This window comes from Kryptolebias marmoratus, linkage group LG11 (assembly GCF_001649575.2).
Source record: "Kryptolebias marmoratus isolate JLee-2015 linkage group LG11, ASM164957v2, whole genome shotgun sequence".
Taxonomy (NCBI): Eukaryota; Metazoa; Chordata; class Actinopteri; order Cyprinodontiformes; family Rivulidae; genus Kryptolebias; species Kryptolebias marmoratus.
Genome location: NC_051440.1, coordinates 22,207,791 through 22,232,076, shown reverse-complemented (window position 1 = coordinate 22,232,076; position 24,286 = coordinate 22,207,791). Strand labels below are relative to the sequence as shown.

Below are 24,286 nucleotides of genomic sequence, written 5' to 3'. Positions count from 1 at the left end.
CCCCCCCCCCCACCCCCATCCCCCCAAAAAAAGTAGGATCAGCCATCCAGGACACACCACATCACTCAAGGCCCAATGTGGGCCTTCCGACTGGGACAGGGACTCTGCTTCACTCCCCTAGAGGGGAGAAGATCCAAGGACATCTTACAAAGTTTCCATGGTTGCATAGCTCAGCTAGATCTAGCTTTATTTGTTTTTCGCCTGCAACATGCTCTGCTGTACCAACCCACATTAATGAAGACTTACAGACTTAACCCTTCGGTGGGCAGCTGGGTGGCTAAACACATTTACACAGCCAAGATGCACTATTTGTTCTGTGCTCTCATTTCATGGCTGCTGTGACATTTAGGCAAACATGTAATAGGGAATGAGCTTAGTTTATGTTTCCGGCATCCTAGGCTCCATGCCTGATGATAATGAGGGAGAGAAAGGCCAGAGGAGAGGGGTGGGGTCAGTATGCTAATAATGGGTGTACATTTTAATGCCTCACTTGCATCACGGAGTGGTTTGGAGATACGATCATCATTCTCCACCTCCTTTCCCCTTCATTATCCCCCTGCCTCTCTCCTCCATCTCTGTCCTCCCCCAACCCCTTATTTTTGCCCTTATCTGTCTCTGTGAACGTCAGTACCTTACACCCCACTTTTCTTTGCCTCTTCCCCATCTTTTTTTCTGGTACTCCTCTCCTCTACTCACCCTCCCGCTAAAGCTCCTTTCTCCCAGAATATGAGATACATTTGTTTTCCTCCGCCAGGCTGCAGGAGTGGGACGTGGCGTTCAAAGTGCTGATGTGTTGGTTTCTGGGTAATTACAACATCCCTTGGTCTCCAAGAAAACTCTAAACTAATGTTTAATTTGCCTCTCTACTCAAAGGAAGCCTTCCTTTGTTATTGCTGTGGCAATTAGCTGCAGCCAAGGCCAAGGCATTTCCTGTGATTGTTGTGATTTGCATAGAAAGTGAATCAGACAGTATCAAAACCCTATAACCTCTTCTCTCACTAACATTTACCCACTCTCCCCTTGCTTATCTCCTCTCCTGTTTATCCCTTTTGCTGAATTTCCATCAGTGGCCTCACTGTCATTTCAACTCTGGTGTCTAATACGTTCATACATTCTGATTGACAGAACAGGTATTGACTAACATAGTGATGATTTTCCAGCAAAATTAAAGTGTCATGTGTCCTTTCCCTTCATGATTCCTAATGGTCAGTCTCTATAGTTTCAGCCAGCAGCTTCTAATTAACTGCCTGTTTGTTACTGGTGGCATTCCACTGAGGATGGCACTAATGGAGGTTGTTAACTGAGGATATAAACATATTGTCTGTACTGTAGATATAGATGTCACAGCACATTTGTATTTTAGGCAGCCAGCTACAAGTATATTGGATCCACACACACAACACTGTTTTAGGCATGGAGGTCTACTCTATGTGTGGTTAATGAGATTATCAGTCAAATATGAATCGTTAGGTTTGTGAATGTGCTGTTTTGGGAGAAACTATAAATTAGCATTTCTACACTTTTGTAGCTTTTGTATTTCCTGCTCTGGCCAGATAAGAAAATATCCCTCCTGACTGTTTAATCTCAGGGTGGATTGAGCTGCCTTACTTCATATGTCTCTGTACCATGTTTCACATATGGTAAATATTTCATTGTTGTTTTGAATGAGTGTTTTTGAATCACTGGATTTTAATGCATTGAACTAACCTTAATGAATTTCCATACAACAGTTAATTTCCATAAAAGCCCCCACTTTGCTGTTTTGCTAAGCTTTAGATTCATTAGAATACCTGAATGAATTTGCATTTTCTTATCAGCTCCTGCCTCTTTGTCTATCCCCTCTATAATAGTACCACTGTGTGACATGATACCCACATCTCCTACACAGCTTCCTTCATATGCTCTTGTCAGATTATTAGAACTGGTATTTTCCCATTTGTAAGTTTAATGCTGTCAGTTGGCTTCAAGTAGCCTATTTAAAAAGAAAGATTAAAAGATGGAGCAGGAAGAAAGCAAGTGATAGAAAGGCGAATAAACTAATGGCGAGACTGAGGGTAAGCTGCAGGGGCTGTTAAACCTGAGGAGTGGCTAATCCATGAGACGGTGCTCATCTGCTCCAGACTGGTGTGGCATGGTCGGCGAGTGGCACATCCAAGAACCCAGAAGTCAAACATAGCCTCCTGATCTATATTTCAAAGCTATGAGTAGAGAGGAATTCAGTAATGAGCTCCCATCTTCCTTTTGGTAGCAGAAGGCTTTCTTTGTGGAACTAATTGAAAGTGGCATGTGGAGTACTGGGGAGCTCTTTGGGGGCTGCACAATGTTTCAGGGGATGTGGAGAGATAAGCCTGTATGCCGCTGTGGCTTTTGTGTCACAGGTCTGAAATAAACAGATCTCTTAGAGGAGAGTGATGCACTTTACAGCAGCAAGTGTGTCTGTGCAAGGTGGGCAGGTGGGTAGATGGGGGTGGAACTCTTGTGTTTTTGTGTGTATGTAAGTGTGTTCATGGGTGTGTGTGTGTATGTGTGTGTGTGTTTGCCTGCTTTTGTCTACAGCAACCTGTGTCCATAGCTGAAATTTCACCCCCAACATTCTGTATCCCCCTCTGCCTCCCTTCAATAAATCAAGTTTTCTGTGTCAGCTCATCAGACATGCAGTATGTGTGTGCGTGTATATATGTGTGTGTGTGTGTGTGTGTGTGTGTGTGTGTGTGTTGGTGTGCTGGTGCACATTTGTGCAGACAAGCATGCGTTATTTGGGCTCTCTGAGAGCACTGGAGGAGCAAGCTATAATGGGAGATGGGCATTCTCTATCGCAAATATGGAAATAGCCTAGGACGTTTGCAGTTAGACTGATATACTGTGTGGCATTTACCAAGTAGATGAAACAGCCTGGCCTTTAGTATTTACAGACACACATTAAAGAACACAAATTTACCCATATATGCACCCATGCAGACACATACCAACATTAGGAGAAGAGTAAATGTAATACCAGTTAGTGGCAGGTGTCTGGATTTCGCTTTTATGTCCAGTTGGTATCTCTTAAAAACATGGACACATCTCATCGAGGACTTCTCATTTTTATTTTTACTCTTAAATTTCATATCTGGGTATCCCCTAGTGATTAAAACTGTGGGCAAGGTGTATCATTTCTGTAATAAACTATAGAAATGTCAATGTATAGACCTGACTCAACTACCTGTCACCTGATCCTCACCTGTGATTGATAGTTTATGAGGAGGGAGCAAGAGGGGTGGATCTGATTTGTGAAAGCATCAGAACCTTTGAAATGAAGTTTTGATGATTTCTTCTCACAATCTCACCAGGGTGTTCTTTCTGCAAGGCCTCACAGCTTGGCTCATACATTTATTTATTGCATTATGAAGTTGGTCTCCAATATCGACTGCTGTAGCTGTTTTCTTGCAACAAGATAGCCTCACAGTCACTGATCTTATTAGATTATAAACTCTGTTTACTAACATGTCATTTTATATCTTTACATGACCCATCTTTAAAAAAGCTGTCATAAGAGTAAAAATATCACATATAGGAACAGCATAATTGAAACAAACAATATATATATATATATATATATATATATATATATATATTTGCAGCTCTTCTTCTCATTATGTGAACTTCAAATGACCTACTGACACACAGAAGAGGACAGTTTGTCCCAAATCATAATTTGAAACACTGATGCTAACATGAAATAATAATAAATACTGATTTGTGGTATGTAACAACTGTGTGCAGGAGTGGCTAAAGTCTGCCAGGGAAGCAGAGAACAGCCCAGCTTAGTGCCCAGCTGCGACGCTCCCCCTAGGGGCTTTGGAGGAATGTGGAATGTGGCTGATGTGAGTCTGGTTTGAGCTGGAGATAGCAAAAGGCCCGGAGCGTGCAGCTGTGAGCAGCGATGTCTGGGAGAAGATTATGTGCATGTCAGTCTTGTTAAAATAAAGGAAACAGATAATTTATGGATCTGTTTGTGTTCTCTTGCTTAAATGTCCAAAAGACATGTTTGTATTTATTCATGCAGTTTTGTTTATGACCTTTTACTGGCTATAGTTCAGACTTCATCCCAGGAAGTGGAATGACATTCAGGCTCATTTCCTGTTTAATGGTTCAGGTCACACTCTTACGTCTTGCTTGCTGTTGTCTGGAATGTGAGCCATGACCAGATTACAACAATCTACTTCCTTCAAGGATCGGTCGGTGTGGTAGTCAGCTGAGATCCGCTTTATTCTAATCAAGTGTGTCAGGAGGGGATGACAGCTTGCTTTTGTTCTGGAAATTTCCTGTCTTGTCCTGGGCAAAGGGTCGGTTAAAGTGCAAAAAGAGGCGTAAAGCACAGCTTCTTTGTTCCTCCTGCTTCGTCTCGCTCGCTCTCTTTTTCCCGCCACTTGGGTCCCCATTGGTGATATCTCCCACCCACCAACCAATTGAAATGCCCTGTGTGTCACAGAGAGGGGAACTGATTGGCTGCGTCCGGGTGCCGGGGAGGTCAGGGCTGTGTTCATTGGACTTCTTCCAGCAGCACCCTCAGACTGCACAGACAAAAAAACAAAGAAGAAAAATAAAAAATGTAGGAAACTAAAAAATAAAAAGAGAGGGAGAGAACATCTTTGCACACACCCACGTGTGATATAATTTCTTGCCTGACAAATCGTAAATCTGTCATGCTAAATACTGGTTTCAAAGACCCACTAACTTCACCAGACAACTCCAGAGCTGTTGCTTCACACTTTTGTTTTTGCAGCGTTACCCCCTATCCCCACAACAAAAAGATATTTTGGGTGCCAGAGTGCCTTTGTTGTGTGTATTCACTGAGACGGGATGGTCTTCCCTACAGGCGAAATAGGCTAAGAAAAAAAAACACCTGGTTAACATGAGGCAATTATCAGTTATAGAGCTGCCATGGGACAAGGGGAGCTTTGTGGAATGTCTTTAGCACATGCAATCTCAGATGAAAGCATATTTGTTGTCCTGGAACTAATAAAGATATATATTGAGCATTATTGAAAGGGGTGAACAATCTATCTTATTGGCCTTTGTAAAGCAGCAAATGGTGCTATTATTATTATTATTTTTTTTAAATCAGACTTTTTCTATGTATAAAGGTTTTTTTCAGAAGGGAATAATATAAAGTTTGATCTGTCATAGGCAATTTGACTTGTTCCCACAAGAAAAAGTGTTTTGACTCTCATAGGCCAAAGGGTCAAATTAAAAGAAAAAAAATCTAAGCCTATATAGGTTTCATTGCATTAATTATCGGTTTGCAATATGTGCAAATACCATCAGTTTCTTTCTCGATAATGAGACTAATAATAACACTTATCAACATGTAAACCTCACACTCTTTTCTTATATTTACTCTGATTTCCACCTCTTGATGAATCTGTAACACATAATTTTAAGACAATGCACTAATCGCTAAAGTTGGATATTATTACATTAATACTGCATACCCCTAAAATAGCAAAAATATTGCTTTGAATACCTTAATTAAAAACAATGTAAGCTAATACTATCAGAATAAGAGCATGCCACTAAGCATTTATTACCATTGGAAACTTTCACAAGAGTGCAGCAACCATCAGGCTTAGAAGGAGAAAAAAGCTCTGAGTGTGTGTGATATGTGTCAGCTCTAAACTAAACCAAGTGAAGAAGAAGGCACAGTTTACTTTTCCACTGATGCTAGAGTGTGTGAATTTTTGAATGAGCTTGATTAGAAAGGCATGGCTGGTGATGATGATACAGAAACATATTTGAGAAAATGCATTCTGTGCTGCAAACACACCTTTAAATTGGGTCTTCATCATCATTGGGAAATTTATAAGCCTGCTGCATTTCCTGTGTAAATCGGACATCGCCAATCTGCTAATATTTATATTTAAAAAAAATGGGAAGATTTTAATTCTGAGATATGTCCCTTTTTTTGCTAGCATTAATCCATTTACATTTATAATTCATGTTGATCCTTGATGCAATTCCAGTTGAAATATTATGAATTCCATTTGTAAAAACATATTATAAATGTTCCAGAATTTTAATTTTAGACAGACAGTAAAGTTTTGGGGTATAATCTGAGGAAACCTCATTAGTATTAAAAGTTGTACTTTGCCCAGTCCTATATTTCTTGTTTCCTTCCTTAATGAGATGCCCAAACATATCTAAGACTCACCTACTGTTCTTACATGTGGGACATCACAATGGCATAGCCAGTATTGACTTTGAGTTTTGTTTAAATTACTGTGTGGATGGAATCAGCTCTGTCTGATGTCTCCTTGAATGAGGCCATGGCAGCAGAAATAATGTCATTTTGTCCACAATAATTGAATCTTCAAGCATGGCTACATGAAAAAGATAACAGTGTATTGATTGTGGCTGTACAATAATTGTTTTCCTTCACAAAACAATTTATTACATATTTACTGTTATGCACTGGCTTCCTAAACTGTCTGGTGATGGGAGAAAATTAACACTCTCCATATGTCAAGGGGAAGAGGTATATATTGTCATTTAAAGGTGATTAACTGTGACTATACTTATGAATGATTGGGCACTGTTTCAAACCCAAATTAATTACCTGTCATCACGACTTATTGTTTTTGAAGACAGCTCTCATAATTATTGCCTGCTCTAACATAGGAGTGCCTACTGCTTTTTCTCATGAACAGAAATACCAGTGATTACAAGCAAAATTACTGTGTATGATCCAGTTCTATTTCTGTTTTATCTGCTGCTCAGTTAGTTTGGGCCATTCACTGTTTTAGTTTTACATGGAGAAGGAAATCTGTTATTTCTTACAAAAGTGTTTATTAAATGAACAGGCACATATTTGTCTGTCCTGATGTGTCCTAACACAATATCCAGTTTGTGATTAAGTTATTTTTTCAAAATTGTCATTGAAATAATAATAATATTAATTCTTGCTATATTTGAAGAAGTGTATGATTTTTCAGCAAAGAATATAACATTTTTAAATTGTGTCAAGCTTGTCTTAAAATACGACAAACAAACAGTATGCAGGGGTAGATACATGGACGCAAGTCTCATGATCTGAGAAGGGACAGCTCATAACTGACAGAAGCCTAACTAGTCCTTAAGGGACCCTTACAGATGGATGATTAGACACGTGTATTTACTTGCACAATTCTGTTATTGCACTCATGCATGCATGACGGTAATTTTGTCAAAAGTACTAACGGGTCAGTCACTGTGAGGACTTGACAACATTTGGGTGACAACCAGGATTCGCCACAGTCAGTCTGTTCCATCAATTTTCTAGTTAACCAGAATCCTGCTACACTCCAGGGACTTGGTACAGTCCTTAAACAGAAAGTAGCATTCTGCAGACAGACAGAAACTAAGGCAAATAGAGAAGCTGGCAGATTGAAGGAACAAGCTCAGAGAATCATACCAGGAGGTCTTCCCAGTGTTAGAGATGTGGAGATGTGGAGCTCCTCTCTTCGAAAGTACCCATGTGAGGTGGTTTTAGAGCTCTCTGCAGCCCTGTAGCTTGTCACCAGGCAGGGCTGCCTTGGGCACTGAGAATTCATGTCACACACAGTAGAATTTGATTAGGCAGGAGATGGTAATACTGTCTGACCTGGTGGGAGGAAGGAAGAGGGTAGTTAAACAGGGCTTAGTGATAGAGAGAGGTAGTGGCAAAGGGGGAAGGGTTGTGGCAGGGAAATATCACATGTACTGTATGCTAAAAAACCATGATGGATGTATGGCAGAGGGGAGGAATTTCAGCCTTGTAAATGTTCCTCCACACCATCTTTTACTTACACAAAAAATAAGAAACTCGATGAGCCCAGCTGCACTTATGATTGAAACCGTGCAATTTCTGTGTGTTTGGTTCATTTGTTTGTGTGTGTTGCAGAGAGAAATATGTCTTTTTAATGGTATAGGACGGCACCCGTGTGGCTCCAAGCTATATGTTCTCAGGCGCCACGTTTCAAATGGATTTTTAACGTCTGCTGTTTTATCACATATCCACTATGCATGGCTCCTCTAGTTCGCCACTTTGACCATGCCATTGTTTCCTTTTTCTCTATCACTTGATATCTGTCTTGGTTACACAAAATCAGCCAAAGGGGACATTTCTAAATGATGTCTTACCATTAATTGTATAAACTGTATTGTACTAAAACATTTGCTGGAGGATGGAGGAAAGTAAACACTAAAATAATGATGCAGACAACAGAGGACAGACAAAAACACAAGTAAAGGAGAGACAGACAGTAAGGAAAACAGATAAACGTGTTTGCATTTGACACTAATTTAAAGTACATAACTTTCATGGGTATTTTTTGGTGGTAGTGGTGGTGGGGGGAGGGGGTGCCTCAAATATAAAATCAACATTTGGCAATTTATGCATGAATTTTGATCTGCCTTGCACTCTGCTGATTGCCTTCTAACCTCATACAGAGCTGAGCGAGGGGCTTAAGTTAGCTCATTGATTCTCTTGTATACTCCAATTTGCTGTAGTGATCAGTTTGAGTTTCAGCATTCCTCAGCCATGAGTAGATGCAATCTTTTCTACCTGACTGACTGCCTTCGTCGGTCTGCGAAGTGTTTCTCACCGCCTGTTATGCCGCTCTCTTGTCTGACTCAGTGAACATCTCAGCAGTGACAAGCTTTACACTTGGTTAAGAAGGCTGAATGGCTGCATGTTTGATAGTGTTGTCATTGGTCTCCATTTTTGCTTTTTGTTTGTCTTTGCCCTCTCTTAGCAAGTTCTCAGTAAACAACTCCTTTTCTTTGGGCTTACCAACAGTGACTACGATTGTAAAACAGTAATACTCTGACAGACAAGCAGTAGCAATTCATTGCTTTAAAAAATAATAATATATATATATATTTTTTTTCTTATTTTTACTAGAGTGGGATGTCAATTACCCAGTTATTGTTTGATGAGTCAGACCCAGGTTTGATTTTCAGAGTAGAGCTGCTCATGCCTCAGGGTCAGGTCAATGTCTGGCCAGTGGCCACTAGACTGTCCTAATAATGTCTGACTGTCAGTCCCCTATCCTAATAGGGTTAGGGAAACTTGAGGCTCCCTTTTGGCATACCCTAAATCTTTGCTCTGGGCTGTCTGTCCTGACAGCATCACTGTATGACAAATACTCATCATTTACTGATGGCAAATCCTTCCCGGCACTCTTTCCTTTGACAAGAGAGACAGAAGAGACAGAATGTGTGTATGTGTGTGTGAGAGAGAGAGGGGGGAGTGGGGGGTGGGGGACAAATATGTGAGTGTTGGTGTGTGTTGATGAAGAGAGCATCTATCTTCCATTGTTGTACACACCCCACCCTCTCAATTTTCCCCTCCCTCTTTTTCCTTCCTTTCATTTCTCTTTCTCCCTCCACCTTGTTGATGGAGCTCTGTCCCTTTGACCCCTGCTTCAAGACATCAGGAGTGGGGGTATAAAGGTAATGCAGTGCCAGGAGATGCAAAAGTCAGCAGGTTCAGGGTGGAAAATGAGATGTTTTACTGATAGGATCAGCTGCATGCTGGAGAATAATAACCACAGGAACGAGGCAATTACCACCAAGGAATGATGGAACAATACATAGACATCTAACAGGACAACTGGGCTTCTGTGTAGCTGCTGTCATTGTTTTGAGTTTCTTATTTTGTATGTTAGCTTTGAAAAAGGGAATCTTTTTTACAAAAAGAAAGGGATGGAAGTCTATAAGGGGAAATGTATTGCAAAGGCAAGATATGAGTTGGGTATTTTATATTACCTAATAGTATATTTGATATATTATTAAATACTGTTGTGAATAATTAACAAAACTGCCTTTATGCAATTGAAAGCAGTCATGCTTTGCCAAAGAATGTGGCATGCTAATATTGACTGCCATACTGCGACAACAGGGCTCCATGTGTGCCTTATTGACAAGGGTGGCTTTCTGCCCATTGAATATTTCATTATCTAAAATGCTCAAAGAGGAGGGAGGTGTAAAGTGTAAGCATGCGAGAGACAGAGAAGACCTTTGAATGTGCAAATGCTATCTCTGTTAGCTCTCTGTTGCAATTTACTCCCAGTGGGTGCACTGAACTGGACTTTGGGTTGTGTTGAACCAGCACAAGCATACACCCACCTCTCACCCATATTTTACATTGGTATGCTTTGATGCATTTCATTTTCTGGTATCTCAATTTCTGTCAAACTTTGAGTTCTAATATAACTTTAACTATTGCTTTAATTGTATTTTCTTGACAAGCTCACATTTTAATTCACTACACTTTTTGATGTTGAGCTATTTTTTTTAACAAATTCTCCCTGTTTTTTTTATTTTCAAGGCATAATCTATAGCTCGAACCCACATGGAAGGTTACATGTTTAACAACTAAATACTGACAGCCCTGTCAGCACTTTATCTGCCCCTCTCTTTGAGAGTGAGACTAAGAAAAATAAAGAGAGAGAGAGAGACCTGTTTTCAAGACCTTGAACACCAGGGAGTGACACAACATTTCTCAAGGACTGTGTGAAAACCTTTCCTTGTCCAGATATATCTCATCTCTCTCCACCTCTCAACCACCTGGAACACAAGCTCTAAATTCAAATGTAGTCTTCCCTCCCTTGCTGCAAAAATGTGCATTTATTCTATGCAATCTCTGCATTCTATGCATGGCCTGAGTACTGTATAGCAATTTCCAAAGTGATAGGGGCAGGTGGGGCGTCAGGGGAGGTGTAATGTATGTATATGTATATGAGTGTGTGTCTTGGGTTAGAGCAAGTTCCTACAGGCCACAGGTGCACGGCAGGGAATGTAACTTTGCATATTGATTTCACAGTCAGCGATCACCATGCAATATATCTAGAAAAGAGCTTCTCTATGGTACGTCTTCAAAGGGGCTGTGGAGGAACGTTTTGGGGCATGAATATGTAGATGAAAACTCGAGGGGGAAGGGAGCCATTCACAGCACCAACATGAGCCTTTTACATTAAGCGAGGGCAAGGCGTGGGATGGCGAGAAGGGAAGAGGCAAAAGAGAATGGAGGAAAAGATAAAGAAGGAAAGGGGAAAGGGTGAAAAGATGTTAATGGCAGGGTCTTTTTTCATGAACTGTGATGCATATTTTGCTCTTTCCTCACCTATCTCTACAGTATGTCATACCTGAGCTTTCTGTTTGGGCCCTATATTAGCTACTATTATTTACCGTAGGGTCGCCCACTTTTCTTTACCCCTAACTGCCAACCTCTTAAATAAAATGTTATATAAGGGCCAAAGATGACAGCTTTAAAAGTGGGAAAGAAAAAGATCGAGCTCATTTCAAAAGACTGGCTGACCAATGTTATGCATTTATCTTTATGAAAATGTTGTTGAGTTCTGGGGATCCATCAGTCTCTTCTCTGGAGCCAAGCTAAGAGAAGGTCAGCCTGATGGATACATCCTGACATGCACACAGCCTGTGATGTCAGCTGTGTGCATGAATCTGTGTGAGTATATCCTCATATGTGTGTTTATGTGTGTGTGTGTGTGTGTGTGTGTGTGTGTGTGTGTGTGTGGGCTGGCAGGCCAGCCAAGTGCAGTTCAACAGAGCAGAGGGCGGATAGGCAGTGGGGAGGGGAGCACCAGCCTGGCCTTGACGTCCTAGTTTTAAGGGGGTGGGGGGTTGCTGGCAGAGGGTGGTAAGGAGGGGTTGGATTGTGAAGCTGGGTGAGGTGTTGGGGCTGGCTGGCCTGGCAGAGGGGTTGGGTGAAAGAGCTGAGGTGTTAGGGGTGGGCTGGGGTGGCAGAAGAAAGACCTCATTCATTCTCTGTCTCCCAAGGGGATGGAGGCTCATCAATGACCAAGCCAGCTGGGAGGATGTCAGCATGCAGACTCTCTCCCACTCTCCCCAACACACTCTCTCTTGTTCTTTTGTCGATGCCGATGCTGTCAGAAGCACTAGCTCGAACACTGAGTCCTCTCATGCAGTTGGGTTTGCATTCAGAACCAATGAAAGCTTCTAACTAGCTGTGATCAGCATGCCGCCTATGCTGTATGAGGGATATATGGTCTGGAAGCAGCTTCCCGCTATCCTTAAAGAACCGCTCCAGGTGGTGGTTATACAAACCAGAGATTAGCTAGGTAGGTCAGAGGTCAGGGGTGGAAACATTTGCTGTGTGAGCTTTATTTGGCATGTTTACATGATTAATATGGCTCAAAATGATGTTTTGAGCCATATTGTTACAGCACAGGCTCATAAAATGGCAGTTTAGTCACCTGATATTTCTTATGCACCACACAAAGGTTCTTGTTTTAAAAATGTACACACAACTGGTTAAAATACCATGAAATTTGAGATAAAAGTAAGTCTTCTGTCTGTAAGAATTTCTTCATAGGTTTTTGATAGCACCATGATAATGATGTGATTAATTGGGTCACGGCTAAGCATCTATCTGGTTGTGTGGTGTTTTATCTAGAATACAGAGAAGCTACATACAGGCATTTAGCATCCCCAACTGAAATAATTTTATATGCATGAATTGTCATCTGCTGTGTGCTGTTCATCTAGATAGGCAACGGCTGACAGGAAAGTTGTAAGGTTTGTGAGCTACACAGATGTGTGCACTTATCAGCCAGCAAAAGACTTGCATTAGCAGCAACTGAAGTGTTCTTTGCATGCAATGGCAAAGGTGCATTGGCAAATTTGCATTTGTGGTTTTCATATCATGTGCAACGATGTTACTCCGTTCCCTTCCTTCCTTTCTTTCTCTATCTGTGTGTCACTGATCTGGAGAAGCTTTCTGTGAGAGGTAGAGCGACAGCACGAACAACGCAGAGAAGAGTGTTAGAGCATAACCTGAGAAATTTCAGGCTAAAGTGAATCAAAGTGCAAAGTCAACTCATGTCGCCACAAATAGCTACACATGTATGCACGGAGATGCTCAATTAAAAGCTGAGCAAAAAGCAGTAATTCCACTTTTTTAAAATTTCAGCAATTTCAGCAATTTCAGTAGGGTGGTTAGCTGTTATAAAGCCTTGTATACCATTTAAACACAGTCATCCAGGGACTCCTTTCTTTTTCTTATTTGAGTGTATATGAATGTTATAGCTACAATGATGGGAATAGATTGAAAGAATCTGCAAAACTAAAGTTTTTTTGGATTTCAAATTTCCAAGGAAGTGTCACAGAGATTTGACTGTCTGATGAAATGCTTGTTTGCATATTTCATCTTCATAATTTGTTTAGATGCATAGATTTTTCTCAAACTGGTCACATATTATGACAATGACCTGAATTTAGAAGCCTGCTAATACCTCTTGTTAAAATTTAAATTTGGGAAAGAAATACATTGTCATGCAAATTAGAGGGATATGTGTGTTTTGATTTTTTTTAACATGGGAATCCTTTTCAGTTAAAGCAAAATACTGCACAGACCTGCAAGTTTACAGTGTTGGTTTCATTATTTTCTTATTTAAATGAAATGCAGAGGTGATGATAATACCAATATACTGCCTGCCTCTGCTCTCAGGCTCACAGATGCTATGATAGTGAAAGAGCAGGAACAACAAATGATATAGGAGCATAAATAGAACAGAACCCTTTAGTTTTTTGTGTATTCTGTATCTGTAAAGTATTTTTCACTATGACACAGCTTTTACGTGATTTGAGTTTACTAACGTCTGGTAATGGATTCCTTGCATTAATTTTCTTTACTAAAGCTAAAAGAAATGCAAGAGAACCACTTTTAGTAGTTTATAGTTTTGTCATTTCTGAGTTGATGCTCTGCTCAAATGTGTGCACGGCTATTGTTCTCTGTCTCTCATATTCTCAGTGAACCTCCAACCAGTCTAACAAGCTGTTAGAGGAGGATCACGCTGACCCTGGTCCTTTTGTCCATCTCTTTCCTTTTCCTGACTTCAGCAGACCTCACTGTTCTCTCTGTTATCACCTCCTACAGGCTCCTTTCTGCTTCTTTGGGAGCCTTTTGACAGATGTCTCACCTTATTGTGTGTGATGTTTACTTTGTATTGGTGTGTAATGGTGCTCTAAGATACTGTTGCCCGAGTGTTGTCCTTGGTGTCTGTTCCATTGCTGCCCTTTAGACCCCAATAACCACCTCCTGAGTCTGGAGCTCTTCAGTGTGCAAAGCACTGCTTTCCACCCTTTATTTGTGCCTCTTAGGAACTTTATATTCTTCTTGCTTCTATTTTAGACAGTTCATAATTTTCTGTTTAATGCCTTCTGCCTCTTTCTATCATATCTAAAAACGTACAAAATCACCTGTGCCTAGTTCTTCATCCACCCACCACTGGTGAACAAGAAAAAGGACACAGGAGGCTATAGTTGGAAATTTTCTTTTGACTATGCAGGGTGTTTGCATTCATTTATTTCTAACCCAGTCTCAGGCCTGCTAAGGCCCAAGCAAGGGGGGCATAGTTACCATGGTCACAGCAATCAGTATTGTGGACTTAAAAGTTTCTGCCTTGAGCTTTGAATTGTGTATCATATTGTTAATATATATATACAGTTGAATGGATGTGGGATTTTAGTGTCTGTATTCAGCCTAGATTAGATTTTTTTTTTGGAGCTACTGTAAGTGACTACATTTTACCTAAAGAATAAAATGTGATACCAAGAGTGTTCCCTCTTATTGTGATGACAGTCTGTGAATCTCTTAAAAGCGCTCTGAAGTGTTAGAGAGCTGAATCACTGTGTCCTTGGTTATTTTAAGCCCTTCTGAAGATGTAAACTTGCAAAACTCATATTAGTATTTCTGACAGAACATAAGAGAGTGTTAAACGAAAGTTATTCATTGTTTAAGACTAAGAAATCATCAAATAGAAACATATTTTTTTGAAGTTCAAACATTTTATTTTTATTTTGTGTGTGTATCCATCTGATAAATTGTTGTTTTAACTTAATCTCAGGTGAAGCTTACTGTATTTTCTAGTGCTTATTAATTTTGATTTTATTTATCATTACCTGATTGCAACAACTCCAACTTTTGTAAAAACAGATCTCAAGGCCACAAAGAGACATCATTGTTAAGAAATCATAACAAGCTATGAACACTGTAAATAAATTGAAAATACTTTCTAAATGTTAAACTGTAGTTGTGTGCAAAAATATTTACCTATACTGTAATTGTGCTGTCTAATTAGTTTTACTTTGGAAATCTTCTGACCTGTGTGCATATATCAGACTGCTTTCAACAACTCATATTAAATGTTAAAGCAAACTTTTACAAGACTTTTTTAAAGACATATTGTCAGTGATACTGTCAGGTTTCATTAAATTTGCACGTTAATTTCATGCAGATAAAAAACATCTGATGGCTAACCACCATATCTTGTCTGTTTCCACAGGGCTCCAGAGATCATCCTTGGCCTGCCGTTCTGTGAGGCCATAGACATGTGGTCGCTGGGTTGTGTAATAGCTGAGCTCTTTCTGGGATGGCCGCTTTACCCCGGAGCTTCAGAGTACGACCAGGTAACACATCGTGATTGTGTGACTCTTCAAACTGCCCAAGATGTGTTAGATAGAGTTCATGTATGTGCAGTTTTGTTTATGTGTATGAATCTGTGTGTGTTTGCAAAGTTGGATGCTTCTCCCTAAACTCCCTCAGATAACTATTGATGATTCATGCCGAGCCCTTCGGTTTTATGGCAACAGATGCTACAGAGCCACTTGTTCAATTAGTGCATCCCCTCTTCAGAGCTCTCTCTGTCCGTCAGACAGGTCTCAATAGGGAAACCTTTATTGACTTGTGTTTCATCTCCAAACAATCTTGTCTGATTATCTGACGTTTCACAAGTTCAAAAACTTTACACGTCTCATTTATAAATCTCAAATCAAACAGGAGCTTTTAATTTGAGGTCCTGTTTGTCAGTGGAATATAACATCAGGCTGGATTTTTAAACTTTCTAAATCCTTTTGTCACCTGCTGAAGCTAAATCTGGCATGTCCTCTACAGTTAAAATGTTGCATGTATGGAAAATTTCAAATGCATGTCTCCGCTTCTGTCTTGCAGATCCGGTACATTTCCCAGACGCAGGGTCTTCCGGCGGAGTATCTCTTGAGTGCAGGGACAAAGACAACCAGGTTCTTCAACAGAGATCCAGACTCCACCTACCCGCTCTGGAGACTTAAGGTACAAATACATCAATAGATAAGAAGGAGTTTGAGAGAGTAAATAGGGGTAAAATGATACTGAAAGTAGTACTTTAATATGAAGTACATAAAGTTGTAAGTATGGACAAAGACATTAGGAGCAAATAAAATAAAAAAATTTTTTTTTTAAATATTTAAAAAATATAAAAGTTAAAACAAAGCCAGGTTTTAGTAGTATTTCATATCACAGTAAATAAACAGAAAAATACTATAATCATCAATATTTGCTTTTTCTAAAGCTACCCTAGTTTCGTTCTAAATATAATCTGTGATGCCTATAAATATTCTATTTACTGAGGCATTTATAAATATTTGTAGGAATTTATTTCACTGGTTTCAGGTGCAGGTATGAGAACGCTGTGATGCTACCTATATTTTTTAAGTGAGAGCCTAATTAAGATGAAACAGATCTGTGTGAGATCTCTGAGGGTGCCTGCTTTAACCTCCGTTCACTGGCCTTCAATGTAGGCCACTCAATAAGGAGCGTGCCACACAAAGATTCTGTTGCATATTGAGTTCTTGACTGTAATAAGATGCAAATACTGATCCTTCTTTATAGTGTTTGATAAGGACTTGGCTATATTTGTGTGTGAGCATGTGTGGTTTTATCAATCACTGTATCATATCACACCAAATAAAGATTGGGACTGAGCTTTTAATGAACACAAGTCTGACATGTGTATAGCAGCATTAATGATCCTTGCATCCAGCTCTGAGAGGTGTCTATTGGCATTTATTAGATAAAAAAATGTATACAATTTAAAGCTTTTACTTAATTAGTATGATTTTCTTTGGCCTCTTCAAAAATTACAAAAATACAGATTGTATTTTTGTCTTGACACTTGTGCTGTAAGTCATCAAGATTTCCACACATCTGGTATGGGCAAAATCATAGCATCCTGAAGATTTTTTTTTCTTTCTTTCTTCTTTGAAGAGTGACTGCTCAGCTTTAATTTGACCTTGCCATGTGTTTCCATAAAACTGCAGCTGCGTTGCATCGCTGACTGTAATTAAAGATATGTTGTGTTAAGTCAGGAGATTTCTAGAGTCTGGTCAGCGCAGAAATGTTTAGTGTAAATCTGCATCTGTTGAAACACAATAATGACATGTTTTTACTTGTCAAGAGTGTGTGTGTCCAGGTGCACCAGTGTAAAACTGCTGTATAGTGTGCATATTACTGTAGTGTTTGTATGATATAGTATGTGACTCCATATGCAGTCCCCCTCTTCTTTCTTAGCTGTTAAATGTGTGTGTGTGTGTGTGTGTGTGTGTGCATACGTAAGTTTGTGTGAGTGTGTGTATGTGCTACCCCAGGGTTGCTCAGAGGGTAAGATGAGGTCTGCTGCATATCAACAACAAGAGGCAGTAATGAGCCAAATGTAAATAGTGTATTTCCAAAGGGGAAGTTTGATGATATTTTAACAGAACATCTGCTTCTTGTCTCCCGCAGACTCCGGAGGACCATGAGGGTGAAACAGGGATCAAGTCCAAGGAGGCTCGAAAGTACATCTTCAACTGCTTGGATGACATGGCCCAGGTATGCTGTTTCAGAACCACAAAGCAGAGCTCTTCCTTTCCCACAAATCGAACACTAGATGTATCATTAGCTTTTGCTCTGCCTTTTTTGCTTCGATCACATTCGTCGGGCTCGTGTGAAAAGCTTCTTTGAAGAGGCTGTTGATGTCCAGAGCCAGTTTTATCCATCACATCCTGCGAATTATCTATCACATATCTGAAATCTTTTTAAATATTTATCCTGCTAAGGTCTGATCTCCAGCTCCAGCGATACATAGAATTTTACAGAGTGAAATTAAAGCAGCTGTTCACTGAATCCCCTGCTCAACTCCACTGCTGCTCTTCATTTTGCTTTAGTGCTATCTAATAACTTGCAGACATTTGAACCAAAGCATGTGGTTTGACTGGTTAACAGGTTTAATATGTACAGTTTGCTTTTTTATTTAAGCTGCAGGGAGTCTTGTGGCTGTGCTCTGTCTTGGTACATCTGCATTTCATGTAAGCATGTAATGGGAAAGCCCACTAACGGCTAAGCACCCCTGCTCTTTATGTCTCCCACTAATTTGAACCAAACACATTCCTAACAGTTCTGACAAGTTTTTTTTAACAAAGCGTGGTTTTTGCTTGAACCGTGTTATGTCTCCATTATTTAGCTTGTTAGCCTGTTTCTACGTGCAGTCCTTAATGCCACTTAAGATGAATTACTCTCTACATGGCGAGGAGTTCACATGAACCTATGACATTTTAGGATATTTGACACTGACTGATATTTTATGTTGTTTTGTTCACCCTGCTTGCTTCTGCTGACAGATTCCAGTTCTGGTGATGAAAGAAAAATGTGATATATCTATATATTTTTTTTTCCTGCATATTCTTAAATGTCTGACAGGACTGTTCTCCTGATAATAGCTTTGCCAAAAGATGAGATTTAGGTGAGTGAATTTCTTCTTTTGGAAGATGGTCATCCTGATTACCAACAAACAGCAGCCTCTGGAAACCATCCACGTGGACACGCAACACATGTAGCAACTTAAATGATAGAGGCAATTATAGTTGTTTAGTAGTGCCCACGGCCAGTGTTGGGCCAGTCTGGAATAACATGTGGTCAGCTGGGACAAGATGGTATCACTTCCTGGGATTGTTGAAGCTTCAGTTACTGCACACATACACACATGGGGAAAACAGCCTAATGAAGCCAACCTGTACTGGTATGATCTCCCTTGGGTCATCTATGTCTCCTCTGCTTCAAGCTCGGTGTCCTGTCTTCCTTTGTTACATCCAGACTCAGTTTACTACGAAAACACAGAGGAGGTAAAGCAGAGCCGCACAGGCTTAATGTGCCTGTTTTGTCTCATCTCACTATCCTGACCGCATAAACAAGTCAGCATTGTGGACATCTGTCTCTGTGTGTATAATGGATGATATAGCTGAAGGCCCTGCAAGACAGAGGGGATGGGTGCCAGGAAGAGATAATGAACCTCCTCTCGGTCATGGGAAATGTGTGAAGACTTTAGTCACTAATATATCTAATTTGAGTACATCAGACACCAACTTACAGTAAATGCAAAGCTGTGTGAAGGATTTGACGCAGATGGAAGGGACGCCAGAACCGCTCAAAAATGGATTCACTTTGATCTGCGATCCTTCAGTATCTCTGCTGATAACGGTGTTGGCATTGCATGAGGCACACCATTGTCTTCACTTTATCTTTCATTTATTATATTTACATAGAAATGCACATTTTAGTTTTTCAGATACTTTTCCTATTGAGTAATTAGGTGTCAAATTTGCACATAAATCTCCATGTGCTGTGGGACAATGCCAAAGACAGGCTTGCATTCAGCACATTGTGCTCGTCAGATCCCGAGGCATAGCCTGATCTATCTTACTGCTCGACATCTGCCAGCCCAGTCTTTTTTTTCCAGAATGGCATGTTCATGCTCATTGCAGCACATGTGTGACTGACCATGGTGTTTATTTTTAATTCTCTTGTTTTTTGGTTTTCTAGTTACCAAAATCATGTTTAGAGGGAAAAAACAGCTAAATAACTCTCCTATCTACTAAAGCCACATATCTTAATTTAATAGGTAATATACAAATTATTTGTAATCTTCAAGCCTCTTATTATACAATCTGATTTTTTGTTCGCTCTTAACTGTGTACATTTCCCCAAAGCCATCTCCCTGCAGAGGACAGTGTGATTATTTTTCACCTTATTTTGCAGATTATTTCTTTATCAAAGCCAATGAAGATGGCAAGCAAAGAGGAATGGGTGCAGAAGCTGAATAGGCTGCATATAGATAGAAGATTGAATCAGATTTGCTGTGTTGACTGGCAGCACATCTGATAGACCCTGGAGCAGGCCTACAGATAAGCGTTACGTCTTTATGAAAAACAGGCCTGCTTCCCCCGGCACAACAGTCACAATAAACAAGGCTGCCTGTCTGTTGCCACAGTCTTAGTGCTCACTCTGCCTGACAATCTGCTTGTTCACCAAGCACCAGACTGGCTACATCATGACCTTGTCCCTCTTTCTTCACTCCTCACCAGATATGAGGGCACTAAAAGTAGCTCTGAACATTGGAATTAGTGACTTGCATAACAAATAAATCTTCTGTTTCTAGCACTGAAGAGGAAATCCTTTGCTTTGCCTGGTATTTATTTACAGCTTAGACCACAATGTTTATTACAGTTGAAGCAATGTGATGCTTTAAGGCAGCTTCCCCAAATTCCCTCAGAACATGTTTGCTAAGTTGCCATGTCAGCTTTTTCAGAGCTGCTCTCAAAATGATGTCCTGTGTGAAAGGGATTTTTTACTGACTACCCAATGGCTGTGTTTATTGGGTTCATGGTTTTTGTTTGTTTTCACATCTCAGGAATAGATAAAAATCTCAGTGGAGGCGCCAGCACATATTTGGGGCTAGCACATAAGTGGGGCTATGAATACCAGTGCAAATGTTTATAATGTCACTAAGGTGCAAGGTTATCACTGGGCCCTGTGACACTCTCTCTAACTTATGAGGCCTTGTGTGTATTATTAGGCTCCTTCAAGTGAGTAAGATATGGAAGCTTTAACCTTGAGCACTCAAATTGCTAAGATGTTTGCCTTCTGCTTTCAGGTGAATATGACGTCAGATTTGGAAGGAAGTGACTTGCTGGCAGAGAAAGCTGACAGGAGAGAGTTCATTGACTTGTTGACCAAGATGCTGACCATAGACGCAGACAAGAGGATCACCCCTATTGAAACACTCAACCACCCGTTTGTTACCATGTCACATCTCCTTGATTTCCCACACAGCACACAGTACGTGCCCTTCAGAACCTTACATGATTATCATTTTTAGCGGTGAAGCAACATCTTCTGAAGTCATAAAACACATCCATCCCTCTAACTCTGCAGTGTGAAGTCATGCTTCCAGAACATGGAGATCTGCAAGCGTCGTGTCAACATGTACGACACAGTCAACCAGAGCAAAACACCCTTTATCACCCACGTGGCTCCCAGCACCTCCACCAATCTCACCATGACCTTCAACAACCAGTTGAACACTGTGCACAGCCAGGTAAGAGTGCAAAAACAAACAAGCAATAAAAAAACACCTAATTCATCAGCATCTTCTGAGGCAGCACTGATAGTAACCTTCAGTGCTGTCAGATGGAAGTATGTAAACACGTTAGCTGTCTATTATTGCATTTATATATTGAATTTCAATCAAATAAATCAAATAAATATGGGAAAGCTGTTCTACAGTGCTTTATATAAAAATAAATCCAAACTGGAGATAAAAAAGATGTAAAACGTTCAACCTTCAAAGTAAAAGCAAAACATAATGAATATAACTTTTATATTCCTCAACAGTTTTTTTGTAAATGAGTTTGTAAATGGCTCTAAATGAATAATTGAAACAGACTTTGAGTGATGCTTTTTATTTAGTCAGTGGTTAAACAGCTTAAAAGCCAGTGAGTGGCTGTTTGTGCCCTTGTTAAATTTTTATCTGTCCATTTTTCTTGTGTGCACATTTTCAAGCTTACCGTCCTGCCTCTCTGCCTTGGTGCATGGATATGTGTCTGTCTGATTTTCTGCCTGTGCCCCAGGTCCTGTGGGATTGTCACAAAGTGCTGATCACACACATGACAAGCCCCACTTCCTGCTTGTCTAGCATCCTTGGGCTTTCAGGCCATAAGAATCCCCTTTTTCCAGGCTTCCTTTCTTTTCCCCTCCTCTCTATTCTGTCGTCTCTACTTTCCTCTCATTTTCCCGAGTTGAGCCTGTAGTGCTTTATCGCTTTGTTCCTGTACGGTCTGTGAATCAAAACTGCTGACTTTTGGCTTCAGTCAGAATCACCAAGCCTTTGGTTGCACGGTTTCCAGGATTGTGCACAGTTATAACCCCAGCTCTCTCCAATCACTCCTCTCCTCAGCAAACAGTGTTCTCTATCGCCAGCTATATTGAGTAAGCTCAAACTGTGTGGCAAGTGGCAAAAACATAATCTTGCTGTGATTTAAATGGATTAACATTCTACCAAATTGTCTTTTTTACAACTGGCTCTCAGGGCATATAGACAGACTTAAGTTAGTGATTTATTTATTCATTTGAAAGCATCTTTGACTTGCATTTTGCTGCTCCTGTGCTTGTTTTTGACGAATTTTACGGAACACAATTAGTTATGTTATCTCTCCTAATGTTCATCAAAATCAGTAAAGAGAGCAAAGTAAAAATGAAAACACTGACTTTATATTTACCCGGTTGCCCAATAAAAGGGATAAAGTTAGCGTGTCTCATAGAGCGAGCACTCTCACAGTCTTTTAAAAGCTTTTGTTTGTATCTGGGTTGTTTCCAGGCAGCTTTAGTATTCCACGTCTTTTTAATAGTCAAGACATGTTGGAGTTACCTAAGCTTACATAATTATACAATGACTGCTGGCTTAAAACTTTATCTTTTCAGGCATAGTTGATTTGATGGCCTGATAGGAACGCTGTAACACTCACATTTGAACCAGTTTATAAAATAATATCCTAAAGACTTTAACTCTCATTGTTTAAGTTGTAAAAAGGGAGATGTTTATGCTTCTCTGTGGTTTATATTGATTGAGACATGCACAGCATTTATACATTGATGTTCATTGTGTTATTTCTTATATATTTTCAGCAGCATATTATTCTAGTAAAGATTGTTCTACCAGTAGTCATTACGCAGAGATGGTCTATTATTCTTACAATTTTAAGTTTGATTTTTGTTTCCACTCTAATTTATTCAATCAGCTTTCTCCATATTTTAAGGCCTGTCCAAATTATTCACTCAGATCCCTCATTTTTTCATTGGCTTTCATCATTCTTGAGTTCCTGAATATCCATCATTTATCAGTTTTATAGTTCTTTTTTTATTTTTTTCTGCTTTTTTATTATCAGAATATTTTTTACCTTCCTGGTATTATGATATGTCTTCTCCATAGTGCTTCCCTCATCAGGGTAAATCAACCTCCCACTTTTTTCCATCAGTACCTCCATCCTTATGTTTTTTTTTTTTATTTTGGTCCCACCATTCCTTTAGGCCAACAACCTGGCTCCCTCCTCCACCAACAATGCCACCCTTTCCTTTGCAAGTCCTGATGTCTCCATACTAAACTACCAATCTGCACTCTACCAGCCCTCCGCTGCCTCCATGGCAGCTGTGGCCCAGAGGAGCATGCCCTTGCAGCCAGGGGCCCCACAGCTCTGTGCTGCCCGGCCCGATCCCTTCCAGCAGGCACTCATAGTCTGCCCACCAGGTTTCCAAGGTAAAAAGACCTCACTAGTAAACATGAATTTCCATGTATAACTAGAAAAGGATTTTTGCATGCATGTGTAGTTTTGTTGTTGGATTGATACATGTAGCATTTCTCTGTTCGTTTTGAGTTAATTTAACTATATGCAATGGCAATACAGTGTTCAAGTGACAGATGTTGTGTCTCTATTTGACGACATTTTCTGTTCGTGTGCTTTATTTATGCCCAGGGCTGCAGGCATCACCTTCCAAGCACACCAGTTACTCTGTGCGGATGGAGAATGCTGTTCCCATAGTGACGCAGGCCCCTGGTGCCCAGCCTCTGCAGATTCAACCTGGCCTCCTTACACAGGTAAGGAACAGACCTCAAGTCTCATAAAAGGTGAACAAATAAAGTCCCCCTAGATCTTAAAATAACAAGGCCAGTCAGGAATCTTCATGACCTTTGACCTGCTGACATTCAAACAAAGCTCCCTGTGTTTCTTTCTTGTTTTTTTTTTTTCTTTTTTGTAAGCCTTCACTAAGAATAGTATCTATCAATAGTGGATGGAAACCTCTCAGGGACACTGCCCCTTGCTGGCAGCTGTTTTTTCCTGAATGCATTCAGGCAAGCTTTCCTGCGCATTACCACCCCCCCCCATCGCCCAAGCTATCCTAAGCACAGAGGCTGCCACGGTCTGATGCACTCAAAGGCAGGAGCCCCTTACACAGAGAAGGCCTTGAACGGAGCCTGCTCAGTGGGTCCAGACTTTTAGCTGCTAATATACTGTTTCTGCAAGTAACAGAGAGTGACTGTGCATCACTCCCTTGCTCTATCCCTCTCTCTCTCTCTCTCTCTCTCTGTCTCTCTCTATCTCTCTATCTCTCTCTCTCTTT

At 40.3% G+C, this 24,286-nt stretch overlaps 1 protein-coding gene across 4 annotated transcripts in view; it reads left to right on the top strand.

Annotated features, from left to right (window-relative positions):
- The window catches only part of hipk2 (homeodomain interacting protein kinase 2), a 70,232-nt gene that overhangs the window by 34,759 nt on the left and 11,187 nt on the right, over positions 1-24,286 (top strand). For 2 of the 4 annotated variants that reach the window (XM_017418996.2, XM_017418995.2), the window contains exons 3-9: positions 15,327-15,450; positions 15,992-16,111; positions 17,582-17,668; positions 20,766-20,950; positions 21,047-21,209; positions 23,294-23,423; positions 23,641-23,762. In XM_017418996.2, the coding sequence (XP_017274485.1) occupies positions 15,327-15,450; positions 15,992-16,111; positions 17,582-17,668; positions 20,766-20,950; positions 21,047-21,209; positions 23,294-23,423; positions 23,641-23,762 (931 nt within the window). Of the gene's footprint in view, positions 1-15,326; positions 15,451-15,991; positions 16,112-17,581; positions 17,669-20,765; positions 20,951-21,046; positions 21,210-23,197; positions 23,424-23,640; positions 23,763-24,286 lie in introns of all 4 variants that reach the window. The other 2 variants (XM_017418994.2, XM_017418993.2) reach the window with 1 other exon arrangement.